Consider the following 12,809-nt stretch of genomic DNA (forward strand, 5'->3'; position numbering starts at 1 on the left):
CAGGGCTGGCATTGAGCCCAACCCTTGGCCCCCCAATATATATACTGCTCTATCCAAACTCAACATCGGTTAGATGCAACCAGAGCAATAACTGGTGTCACCTTAAGACCTGCTTATGCCTTAAGATACATAGGGAGTGGTCCGGACGGTAGGTGGTCATGTGTTGCTACCGTCATCTGGTGCCTTCAGCCCCTGCGGCTTCCCCTCACCACAAACAGAACCTCCACGGTTTCATGGAGCTCACCTGAGCAACACAACTGCGGCAATGTGGCGCGACCGTCTACCACAATCAAGCCGCAACAACAATAGCGGAATGCACAGCAGGGCCAATTTAGACAGCCCCATAATGATCGAGTTCGTTGCACCTGAGTACAGAGTAAGCCCCTGGGATCAACCATTTACAGTTCCCCTTATCGTCAAATTGCTGCTTTTCCGTCCAATTTGTCAGACAAAAACTGCGCGGCATACAGTTATGGGAACCAGTTCTCGCCCCTTAGAGCTAGTTCGTTTTAGTTTAACGCCTGCTGTGTATCGGGAATGCCATTGTCAGTTTCAACGCTTCGCTTTCTTCCTCCTGGGCTCGACTTCGGTTAGCTGCGTGGTATACTCCAATTGCGAGCCATATGTCCGGTCTTACCGCAGTTGTAACACTTTAAATCCGAGCTTCTTCGTGTAAACTGAGGAAAGGACTCCCTTATTACTTTCCTCATGGTTTCTCCCTTCGAGGTAGGCTCTTCAACGTCAACCCTATCGTCTTTGTGCACTGGCTTGCTCAAGAGAGCTGCTGCTTCCTGTGTCAGCGCAAATGACACTGTTTCAGCAAACTTCGCCTTCGGTGTTGAGTATGCTGCTCCTTTCGTGTCCGGATCTCGTATAACTCTTCTGAATGCTGCTTCTTTCGCATAAAAGTACGTTCACATATGCATTAATTACCAATAAATCCACAAAATTAATGTACCCGTGCACATATGGTAGATTACCTGCAAAATTGACAATCAACTGTCAATACTGTTGTGAAAGCTTTTTCTTAATAGAAATTATTTTCATGAAATATTTCGGTGTTTTTGGTTTTTTTAATTATTAATTGCGAAATTTGCTGCTAATAATAAACAGTTGGATGAAGTCCGTAATCGACGTTTACTGGGGTTTGAAAAAATTATGGCAGCAATGCGCATTCGAAATTCGATATTACATTTAATAATAAATGATAAGAGGACACACGTTTATGAATGCATAGTTAATAATACCTAACAAAGATTTTAATAGAATTATGTCTACAAACTTGTTTTCTTTGCCGGCATTCATTTTACTTCGTTTTTATTTTGACGTTTTTCTTTATACGCGTAAAAATAATGATCTATCACACAGAAAACACTGGGTTGTATGCTAAAAAGTATGATTATAATCTAGGATTATATTTTAATCTCAGATTTTGGGAGAGAAATTTTGTGTTGGAAATCTCGATTTTTAATTACGGATTGGGAGTTAAGCACGAAAAAGTAGATCATCTACTTATATGTGAACGTATTACAAGCCAACCCATCAATCTCTGGCGCTTATACCTGCAAGTTCTCATTTGTCTTCTGATAGTTATTCGCCAGGTCCATCTGGAACATTTGTTTCCTGTGGTCACTCTGGCAAAATCTCTCTGTTGCTACCATCAGATTCTCTTAGTTACCCCGATCGGTTTCTGGAACTGCCTGCAGTATTTTGGAAGCGGAACCCTTGAGTGAGAAAACCAATACAGCAACTTCTGCAGTACTCCAGTGATTTGTGGTTGCTGCTGTTTTGAACTGGAGCATAAATATCGGAAATGATATAGTTCCGTCGAATGATGATGCTTTTACTTTCGAACCACTGGTTAACATATTTGGGCATTCAGTTGCTATTCACAGAGGCTAGTGTTCATCGTTTCCAGTTGCAACCTTATATATGTCTTCACATCATCTACCTCAACTTCAATCGTTTCCAGTTGCGACGTCGTATGTTTCTTCCAAGCTTCTAACTTGGGTATACATACGTGTATTTTGTTTTTCTAGTTGTGCATCTAACTTCAATGACAACTCATGCGGCGTTGCCTTGCTTGAACTGCGAGAGCGCGGAACGAACGACAAAGAGGCACAATCGGCATCTGGCTTTCTCCTACTTGAGTGAGCATATATGTATATGCGCATATGTATATAAATTCACATATTTGTATTTGCATATGCCTTCTTCCTGTGTGCATGGTAATGAACCATTTCTCTTTTGAGAATAGGACGATGATAGGAAACGTAGAAAATGAAAGGGAGTGTTTCGAGTGTAATGTGTCTTGAAAAGGTCAAATCGATGATGGTGCCTCTTAGTGTTGTTGACTTATTAACGTCTGATGCACAATAGAAATTTAACATATCTTTCATGAATTTGATAAATGTTTCGTAATTTTTCACGTTTGTATAAATGTAACTTGATCAATTCCATTGCGATTCCATTTACCTCCTTCTCTATATCCATACAAAATATCTATCAAACAAATAAAATAATATTATCTTTTGAAAAATTTAACCAATCCACTAGTATTTTCTTATGACGTTGTCACGTTAAACTATCATCAGTAAACCGATTTTCCAAACAACCTCTTTTGTTTTTTTTAAGTAAATTTCCACAACTTGTAAGCGTTGTTCTGGCGTTAAACGATTTAGGGTGACTGGCCAAACCTTTCTTAACAGTAATGTTAACTCAATGGTTATCGATATCGATAGTTTTCTCGCAGCTAAAAAAATCACCCGGTATATTGATATAGTGTCTATGATTGGTATTGAACGCATTGACGGTATGCCTGCCACACACAAATAAATTTGGCTATTGCGTTCGCCTTTGAAAATATCGGTGCTAAGTAAACTTTCTATCGAATAAAAGGTATCGAATCTTCTTTGTATTTATTTAATACGTCCAATCTCTATTTGTGGCTAGTTAGAATAGCAAAGTATAAATTGTGTCGATGTATTCGTTAGATAAATTTGGGTTTGTCTAAATTAATAGTATATAATCTTCAGAATTCATTAATTAAGTAGATTTTTTATCGAAAAGTGATATTTTTGTGAAAAACGATGTAGTTATAATTGGTGTTTTCACTGTTGAATTACAAGTGCGATCTGATATCAAAGGCTGGGTGTAGCTTTACGGAACGTCGTGAAAAACGAACATTTTTGCATTGCATTTTTTTAATTTCTCTCAAATGGAAATGGTTGTGGCTGTGCTTGAGAAATAGAGTGCAATAATGGCCTATATAAACGTCGTGGAGTGGACTCCTGACCAAGTGACGGATTGGTTAAAAGGTAAGCTAAAACATCTAATCAGAAAAAGTGTGCAACATAGTATAGTAATAAGAATGCCACTCCCGTATTGTGCATAGTTTAATTAATATGATTATTTTAACAGGTTTGGATGAGTCAATGGAACACTATATAAGTTCATTCACAAACAATGAAGTCGGTGGTCGTCAACTACTCAATATACGTCCTTACGAATTAGAACAACTGGGAATGTACTCAATTGGTCATCAGGAAATTGTATTGGAAGCTGTCGAAAATTTACGAAATTTTGTAAGAGCAGTCATTATTCACATTAAATGCAATATAAGCAACTTCTTACTTATTCTCTTCTTTAGTATTACAATTTGGACAAAGAAAATCTTCAATTTATGGCATTACATGTCGCCACAGCAGCTCATAGCTTGCATAGACAGTTAATTACACATAGTGATTCGTCCAAAATTGAGACACAAATTTTAAGTGATATTACGCGCACGATTGGCACAATAAAACCTCTAATTGGTTGGCTTGAGCGCGCTCCTTTCCAAGGGCAGGTACAATTTACGGAAATTTGTCGTAATTTACTGCGTCTTGGTCTAGAAATGGCGACTATGGCACAACGAGATCGTTTTGTCGAGCGTCCGGTGGATCAGATACTAGGAACTGCAGAAAAACTTGAACGGCTTGCCAATTATATAATACAAGATATTTCAGATCCTATGCTTCTGCAACCGGCTTCATTAAATCTGGTCACCGTTAAGAAGCGAGAAATGGATCCTGGTTTTGAAATTGAGTCCAATTATCATGGTGTTCACCGTATTACTGAAATTAAATATAATTCTCCAGCACACACCTCTGGCAAAATAGAATATGGTGACGAAATAGTGCAGATCAACTATCAAACAGTAGTAGGTTGGCAGGGCAAAACTGTGTGGCATCAGTTACATGTGTCACCAACTGATGTGCTCTTAACATTGAAAAAGCGGCCAAAACATACAAAAATTTATGGCCAGATTTACATGCAACCGTATCGATTACCCAGCAAGAAACGTACAGTTGGATCCCGTTGGGGTGAAAACCTACCCACTCCAAAAACCAGCTTTCTCACTGTGCCAAACAACTCAGCAGCATTCGAGCTGCTATCTTTGAAGTCTGAAGAAAAGGCCGCTACAACTGCTTCAGATTCGGAGTCTAATTGCAGTGACACATCTACACCCACAGAGACAAAAACATCGGAGAAACGCAGTCGGCTGTATTACGAAAAACCACGTACTGTGCTGCAGCGTCGGCATACGATCAGTGGTGACCTGAAGTGTGGTAATGATGTGACTCAGCATCATAAACCAAACGCTAGCATTGTGGGTGACCCATCATCACCGAGTTTACGAGATAAATGTAAGTCGTTCGGTTTCGGCTTGGAGTTGACTTCACGACCGAAGACTTGCATAGGTATGGGTGGCAAAAACGAAGGCGGATCTGAAATACATGAAGTATTTAACAAATCAAAGGCAACTGATATTACTGAAAGCGGAGAAATTACGGTTGAACGTTCAAAGCCAGGAGTAAGCAAGGTTGTACGTTTTGATGCAAATATGAAATTTGAGGACTATCCAGTGGATGAAAAATATATTTGCAATGTAGAAAATACGATTTTAGAGACATTCGAACCAATACTCTTTGCTGATGAAGAGGATGAGGACGCATTGGATACGCAGCGCAATGTTACTCGTGATGATAGGGTTTCAGCTCCAATTTTGCCAACCCCAGCAACAACACCAACTACACCCAAGCCTCCAGCGCCTTTGCCTGATGCCACCGTTGTAACTCCAGCTCTTGAAACAGTAAATACACAAATTGTAGCTCGACGTGGCCGCCTCGACAAAAGCCATAGTACGCCGGCATACGATAATACAGGCGTAGAGTGCGATACTCCTCCCGCTATTGAGCCTCGCAAAGAATTTCTTCAACAAACACCGCCTGTGCCACCGCCCCGACCACGCAAACAAAAAGATATGATACCGCAACCAGTGCCACCACCTCCTCCAAAACCACCAAATTTAATGGGTACTGCATTGCATTCGTCTTCTAATATTAAGTTGGCTACACCAGTTATTAGCGCAGAAGTAATGGGCAATAACCCACTCCATATACCCCTGCCTGTAATGCCATCCATGATGATTCCGCACTCAAATTTAACCAGTACGAACATCCATTTATCAAACGCTCCAACACAAATCAATGAATTACACACTCCAACAAAAAGCCGCACACTCTCGTTGAAGAAAAAACATAGTCTCGTTGCAAAAAGGCGTAACGTTAATCTGAAAGTGCTCGGTACCGGTGACATACAGGGGCATTTGTATCGGCGTACGAAAGATAGACGTGGTGTCACATTTTGGGCCCGACTTTATTTTGTAATGCTCAATACTATTCTTTATGGGTTTCGCTCCAAAGAAGCAACAAAAGCTAGTTGTGTTATATTTCTTCCCGGTTTCACAGTATCCTTGGCTAAGGTAAATATGTCTATAATTATACAAATATAGGAGAATAATTAAGAATCTTTACTTAACATTTTTTTCGTCAACAGGAAGTGCATTCGAAGCCACACGCATTCAAAGTGTATCATGCAGCAAAGACTTTCTACTTTGCAGTAGAGTCCCAGGATGCACTCAATCAATGGGTAGAATTGCTAAGACAAGCCACTTTGCATCCGCAACCGAACTCGCACAATGTGCGACAATTTGCATCAGGCGATACAATGGACGATATAAACACTAAAGAACTATTCTCTGAAACGGATAGTTCAGGTGAAGAAACTGAGTCGATAGTTTCCAGCAATTTATGCACGCCATCGCCCCAATCCTCAGGAAAGGATATCATCGCAAATTTATCATCGTCTACATCTACTCCCAGTTCATCGCAACCAAAACAAGAACGTCGGTATTTGGGCTCGCTCCGTAAATTAACTAAGGGCACATTGCCATTCAAAAGCAGCAACTCGGGCGAAAAAAAACCTTCAAGTGACATTCCAGTGCCTACAGATCAGTATCGGAGTTACCGAAAAGTACCAGGAGGCAGTTTCGGATTACAGATTGGAACCAATACGCCTGGCTATCACCACGATTTGACGTTTCAACCGCTTCAAAGTAGTAGCCCTCCCACGCATGCACTGAATTTCTCACAAACCCATTTGGCACCAGTAGTAGCACCCCCGCCACCACCACCGCAAGATTTGGGTCGTAAGCTTTCGCTCTCTTCAAGTCACGTTTCAATCGTAAGCAACGGTACTGATTTTTCTCTCAATTCTTCAGTAGTGTCCACATCCTGCTTAGGTCCACCTTCGTCACCGGCACCAGTGCCTGATCGTAATGCATCCTATACTGTGAGTCAGCAGTCGCCCGGCGCTCACAGTAATTCCACATCAACTTCAAGCATATCATCGAGGTCCATGCGAAAAATACCGTACAATTTCATACATGCATCCAATCCAAATTTAGTCGAATTCGATTTCCAAACATCGAAAACACTTGACTATTCGTTACCCAAAATCAACTCTGCCAACTCGTGGGATGCACATCATAACATTCAGAGCTTCATTACACTGAAGGATTTAATGTTACGTAAACAGGAGGAGGAAGCCCAGGAAATGTATAACAATCGTGTGTTGCTGGGCGTTGAAAAGAAGGATGTGCAGCAGAATAGGTCTGTTGCTGGCGGGGGTGCGGGGGATTGTGGGGACAGTTGCGCCGGTAGCATCACTAGTAAATTATCAAAAACCCAGAATCGCAGTTTGCCGAAAACGCCCGATTATGAAATTAGTTTTAAACCGGATGATGAAGACATTCGACGAACGCGCACAAAGGAGGGTCTAAAACTGCGAGACTTTGGTTACGAATTAATATCTGGCGACGAACCAATGGGCTCTGTCATTGGAGGCTCCAGTGTATTAACAGCTTCACGTCAAAATTCTAATATGTCAACGGTAAGCAGCAATGCTGACCATCACTCGGAAAGTAGCAGCATAATAAGCAGCAAGTCGCGGTCATTTGTTCTCTTACCGCACAAAAGCAAAAAACATTCGAGTAATAGTTGCTCCTCCACATCTTCCATTACTGAACTGACAAACAGTAGTGAAAAGCGTTCTGGAAGTATAAAAAAGAAGAGTAAAAGCGAGCGCATTTTCCAGCAGTTCCACAAGCATACAGGCAGCAGCAGCAGTGGGAGTACAGCAATGACCATGACTTTGCCACTAAACAAGCAGAAAGCCAGCCAACGAGACATGGAATTATCCAATAATGGTAGAAGTAGCATCTGTGGCACTGGTATAAAGAAGAGTCATACATATAATCATGATTTGAAAGAAAAAGCGGGTGTTAAATATGACGCCCACCGCAAAAACTCTGTGCCAATTTTGACTAAGTTGAGCACTACATTCGGTGTTGGAAGTAGCAACAGTGGGGGTAATGTTGCTGGATCAATCAATAATAGCAATTTTATAGGCACTAAGAGTGGCAAAGAGAAACGACTACTGGGCTCACCATTGCTACATCGCACCGTATTTGGCACGCAACATCATCATCAGCAGTACCAACACACTATGAGCGGGATTTCTATGCCCACCACACCAACCTGTACTGGCAGAGAATATGATCGCGAGATATTCTCGCAAATAATATTTCCGAAAGTAAACTCCTCACATCATCACCAATCTAATAATTACCAGAGTGACCGCAGTGGTGGAAGTTACGTGCGACATGCTCATTTGGCGACTTCACAATCCAGTTCAGTAATCACAGCTCCTGACGTAGTGGCGCCGCCTCCACCACTACCACCTCACGAACATCGAGACGGTAACATCAGCAGAAACCTTAAAGATACAAATACTGTTATTGGAGCAGGCGTAGCGACAATCAACTCGCCTGAGTATCCGCATATGGAGTGCCCGCCGGTATTTGAACCCGAAATATACTCATTAACAGACACGTATGCTAGCCAAACACTCCTACTGCGTCGCAAAGACAGCGGTAGCAATGGCGTTGAAAAGCAACAATAGCAATACCAGTCTTAAACAGCGACAATAGGAATATCCTATGTAAAATACCCGAACAGAGCCGGCTACAAACGTCAAATAATATAGTGTCTTCCCTTAGTTAGTTTTATGCTTTTTGGCTTTAAGTTTGAGTCATGTAGATTGAATATTTTTGAACATAGTATTAGACGAAATAAAGTATATATTATATATTATTTTACGAACATATTCCGATAAAGAATTCAAATGCCTTATAATTTTATTATATTTTATTTAAATACAAAGTACCAAATTGAATGCATTCATGTATGGTCGCATCCCCGACAGACGTCATTCACACTCACCATCCTACAGGGCAGCTATTTCCCGTTCTACTTCTTCTTTCGAAAACATACGGAAATCTTCGTTTGGTCTCATAACCAGCACTTCGACATTCTTCGATTCCAGTTTTTCCTCCATTACTTGTTTGAGAATAGACATTGCCAGTTTTGTCGCCTCTTGTAAGCTCATGTCTTTGTGATATTCATCTTTAAGTGTTTGCTGCGCACCTTCACTACCAGAACCGATTGCTTTGGCACCGTAGCGTACATATGTTCCCGATGGATCCATATGCCAAAGCTGAGGAACACCCTCATTAATTCCGGCAAATAGCATAGCTACACCAAATGGGCGACTCATAGCCGATCCACCATCACTACTGTCGCCAAACTGTATAGCCATAGCAGATACTGCTTGCGCACAAGATTCTATAGGCATTGACTCATTATAGATGAACCAATAGTTTTGGCATTCAACGCGTGCACGGTCAATCAATGTACGTGCATCAGCAGTCAGCCCAGATGTAACGCATCCAATGTGTCGGTCAACTTGTACGATTTTTTCTACACTACTCGAAACCATCAAATCAGATGTGCTACGTTTTTCAGCAGCGAGTACCACACCTAGAGTTTCAAGTCAAGTCGTTAAAATTATACATTCAAATGGTGTGATTTCTTAAGCTTACCGCTACTTGTGCAAATTCCAATGGCAGTGGATCCCAATTTGATAGCTTCAATGGCGTATTCCACCTGGAATAGTCGTCCCTCTGGCGAAAAGGTGTTCACACCACGATCATATTCAGCACGTGTTAAAAACATCTGAAATATTAAAATTAAGCTATAAGTACTTTGACTTGCTAAACAATGTTCAGGACTCACATTCTAACTCAAATTGGATGGAAATTCAGAAAAAAACGAATTAATAATAAGCGGCTAGGAAAATGACCAAACACTTTTGCCGTCTTCAATGCTGTCAGCAGAAATGTCAAAAATCAGCAATACCAAACGTTGTAAAACGGGGCTGCCAATAGGTTGTCTGATGCGAACGTAAAAACACGTTACGTTACAAATATGAAAAGCCTTTCGAACGTAAATAATAATTTTCTTTTTTTTCCACGAATTAATAATCTATATTCAGTATTTTTACTTTTTACTTTACAGCCCTCGCATATTTTTTATGTACGACGCTGCCTTTAGCTCCAAGAATCTTGGACGATGACCACATCCGATGAAGCGACTCTTGCAGTATTGGAGAGAAAGATTCTGCGTAAGATTTCTGGACATTTGCACGTTGGCAACGGCGAATATCGCAGGCGATGGAACGATGAGCTCAATGAGCTTTACGACGACATAGACATAGCCCAGCAAATAAAGATCCAGGGGCTACGTTGGCTGGGTCATGTCGTCCGAATGGATACAAACGCTCCGGCTTTGAAAGTATTCGATGCGGTACCAGCTGGTGGTAGCAGAGGAAGAGGAAGACCTCCTCTGCGTGGGAAAAATCAGGTGGAGAAGGACTTGGCTTCACTTGGTGTATCCAATTGGCGCCGGTTAGCACGAGAAAGAAACGACTGGCGCGCTTTGTTAAACTCGGCCAAAATCGCGTAAGCGGTTATTGCGCCAATTAAGAAGAAGAAGAAGACGCTGCCTTTAAGGCTGCATGAAAATGTTAATGTTGTTGCTGTAGCACATTGTCTGGATTGATGTTTTATTAAGTGTTGTCACCGAAGTCATCTAACATTAGGTCCTGACACGTCGAAGAGACGGTTCAAACTCTAGAAAATGTCTACTGGGGAGGTATGATGCGTTCTTTAACTAGAACGTCACCTTGAGAACCACTTTCAAGCAGTGAATAAGTGAGAAAGTTATTGTAATGGGTGAATCGCACATAAGATGAGAGAAATTCCCTTAGTGGTAAGCTGACAGCATTGAAAATACTGATAAAATTCACGATGTCGCCTTCCGAAATGGCTGTGACTTCAACGCTACGAATATGCAAACAAAACGAAGAGAAAGTACTTGTTTGTAAGAGGAAGTGAAAGCAATAGAAATTGCCAAAAACCAAAAATTATATACACGTATACACACTTTCTTGCCCCGGCGTCATCGACAAAAAACTGCGTTCGGAAATATTTTTATAATTAGTGCCTTCAAAATTTAACTCGCAGCTCTTCATTAACTTAAAAATCATAAATAATAAAATCCCAATATTACCTACACATTTACTGAATATTCACAAACAAGCAACTTTCATTCCTTTTGTTTCGTTTATTTCAAGCGATGGCGGCAACCTTTTGTCAAAATCGCGCCAAATAAGTTAGTGGTTTTCGGAAGGCACCACTTTAAGTATTACGTACACCGTGCAGCATTGAGATACAGACATTAAAATTTAGTGGTGGAAGTATGCGATTGACCATTTGGAAAGTTGTCAATAGGTTCTGCGTTACTAGGACCGTCTTCTCACATGTTCGCCACGTTTTATCTGAGAGCTTGTGGTGCTAAGTAATGGGGAGATGCTGGGCTCAGCAGGTGTGTTGATTACAGGAGTAGAAAGGACATCTTCAAGACATCAGAAGTGGTATGACTTCCCTTGGTTGTCAGGTTCCCCACTTTTAAATAGTTGCACTGTCCCTAAACACTTTCCACGAATCAATTTTCAGTAACAAATAAAGTATTTGTAAATTTTTTCTTTGGTTTAAATATTGGCATAATTTCGTGAATTTAATCTTTGCCCGTTTCGCATTTTTTTCTGAAAAAAAAATCTGGCAGCACTGTTGCCTTATATTTTTTAAAAATAGATCGGCGATTAATTTGGTGCCTCAGCAGAGCTCTTCTGTTGAGGAAAATTTGTCATTTGACATATGTCAGCTGACTATTTCCGAGCTCTGCCTTTATTAACATAGTTATTGATCAAAAAGTGGAAAATGGCTTTACATTCAGCAAGAGGAAAATTAATATCGGTTATTGGTGATGAAGTGAGCAAAATAACGAGTTTTAAACAATTTATGTAATTTACGATATTATTTATATTTATTTCCAGGACACCTGTGTTGGTTTTCTGCTGGGCGGAGTTGGTGAAATCAACAAGAACCGTCACGCCAATTTTATGGTCGTCGACAAAAGTTAGTTGAACAATTTGCACCACATCATCGTTTTACATTATTTGACATTAACTAATTGAACATTTAAACAGATACGCCAGTAAGTGAGGTCGAGGATTGCTTTAGGCGTTTTGTAAAGCGCGATGATATAGATATTATTTTAATCAATCAGAATATCGCTGAACTTATCCGTCACGTGATTGATGCACACACCTCGCCAGTACCAGCTGTACTGGAAATTCCATCAAAGGATCATCCATATGACGCTAGTAAAGATTCGATTCTGAGACGTGCCAGAGTAAGTTTAAAAGAAAATCTGTTTGGTACTGCCAATAATATGTACATTTTGTTTTTGTTTTACAGGGCATGTTCAATCCTGAAGATTTAAACTAAATAATAAAGATAATTATAAAAGATAATTGTAAAGGAAAACTTTTCATTCTAAACCCAGTATTCCAAAACTTTTTGTTTTTATTAATGTTGTTATAAGTTCTTGAGAATATAATTAAATGCAATAAAATTTGTGACCGGAAATGGCATTTTCCCACTGTGGGGCTACCTATTGATCTAATTTTGGATGAACGTTTTAAAAACTATATTATAACGGTATTTTATTCTTAAGTATCATATTCAGTTCAGAAAAATAATGAATTAATGGTAATGCAATATGTGTAAGTGGTTTCTCCTACACTTTTGATTAGGGCTGACAGCTGACAGTTGATTTTACGTAACCGGAATGACCCGGATTTATATCTGGCCAAGTACCGTCACTTGAGCAAAAGTCCTCGTATATGTATGGGGAATGTTTATACTGGTACAACAACAACAATCACGGCTGACATTGAGACAGCGGGGAAGGTATTTGCTGCGTGTACCAGCCAAGTTTTATCTGAACTCTACTTTGGTTCCATGGATGGAATCACCTTAATAACTGTTCAGGCTCCATGGTGATACCGCAAACTGGCACCCCGAGCCTCTACGCGTGTAACCTTAGCAAATTGCCGACACCTTTACCTCTAATATCTTTTCAACTTCTTTCACGCTCCAATCACCGTATGAACCCAACCAG

General features: G+C 40.4%; 3 protein-coding genes across 3 annotated transcripts; 2 read left to right on the top strand and 1 right to left on the bottom strand.

The window, feature by feature from the left end:
- Positions 1–2,921: 2,921 nt before the first annotated feature.
- On the top strand, positions 2,922–8,563 carry LOC128865900 (uncharacterized). Its single transcript, XM_054106296.1, has 4 exons — positions 2,922–3,317; positions 3,421–3,584; positions 3,650–5,806; positions 5,881–8,563. Exons 1-4 carry the CDS (start codon positions 3,260–3,262, stop codon positions 8,344–8,346), a joined length of 4,845 nt encoding a protein of 1,614 aa, XP_053962271.1. The 5' UTR covers positions 2,922–3,259; the 3' UTR covers positions 8,347–8,563.
- On the bottom strand, positions 8,551–9,629 carry LOC128865901 (proteasome subunit alpha type-5). Its single transcript, XM_054106297.1, has 3 exons — positions 9,519–9,629; positions 9,326–9,458; positions 8,551–9,263 (listed from the first exon to the last, which is right to left on the bottom strand). Exons 2-3 carry the CDS (start codon positions 9,456–9,458, stop codon positions 8,671–8,673), a joined length of 726 nt encoding a protein of 241 aa, XP_053962272.1. The 5' UTR covers positions 9,519–9,629; the 3' UTR covers positions 8,551–8,670.
- Positions 9,630–11,483: 1,854 nt separating this feature from the next.
- LOC128866633 (V-type proton ATPase subunit F 1) lies at positions 11,484–12,279 on the top strand. Its single transcript, XM_054107516.1, has 4 exons — positions 11,484–11,614; positions 11,680–11,761; positions 11,833–12,038; positions 12,104–12,279. The coding sequence occupies exons 1-4, from the start codon at positions 11,564–11,566 to the stop codon at positions 12,131–12,133; spliced, it is 369 nt and encodes a 122-aa protein (XP_053963491.1). The 5' UTR covers positions 11,484–11,563; the 3' UTR covers positions 12,134–12,279.
- Positions 12,280–12,809: the final 530 nt, after the last annotated feature.

This window comes from Anastrepha ludens, chromosome 6, assembly GCF_028408465.1.
Source record: "Anastrepha ludens isolate Willacy chromosome 6, idAnaLude1.1, whole genome shotgun sequence".
Classification (NCBI taxonomy): Eukaryota; Metazoa; Arthropoda; class Insecta; order Diptera; family Tephritidae; genus Anastrepha; species Anastrepha ludens.

What these genes read in the sequence shown, in the direction of transcription:
- LOC128865900 (XM_054106296.1), top strand. Translation starts at nt 3,260, where the DNA reads ATGGCCTATATAAACGTCGTGGAGTGGACTCCTGACCAAGTGACGGAT. An exon ending in AGTGACGGATTGGTTAAAAG is followed by an intron (nt 3,318 to 3,420) that starts GTAAGCTAAAAC and finishes TTATTTTAACAG; the next exon opens with GTTTGGATGAGTCAATGGAA. An exon ending in TCACAGTATCCTTGGCTAAG is followed by an intron (nt 5,807 to 5,880) that starts GTAAATATGTCT and finishes TTTCGTCAACAG; the next exon opens with GAAGTGCATTCGAAGCCACA.
- LOC128865901 (XM_054106297.1), bottom strand. Translation starts at nt 9,458, where the DNA reads ATGTTTTTAACACGTGCTGAATATGATCGTGGTGTGAACACCTTTTCG. An exon ending in TGGAATTTGCACAAGTAGCG is followed by an intron (nt 9,264 to 9,325) that starts GTAAGCTTAAGA and finishes TTGAAACTCTAG; the next exon opens with GTGTGGTACTCGCTGCTGAA.
- LOC128866633 (XM_054107516.1), top strand. Translation starts at nt 11,564, where the DNA reads ATGGCTTTACATTCAGCAAGAGGAAAATTAATATCGGTTATTGGTGAT. An exon ending in TATCGGTTATTGGTGATGAA is followed by an intron (nt 11,615 to 11,679) that starts GTGAGCAAAATA and finishes ATTTATTTCCAG; the next exon opens with GACACCTGTGTTGGTTTTCT. An exon ending in TTTTATGGTCGTCGACAAAA is followed by an intron (nt 11,762 to 11,832) that starts GTTAGTTGAACA and finishes ACATTTAAACAG; the next exon opens with ATACGCCAGTAAGTGAGGTC.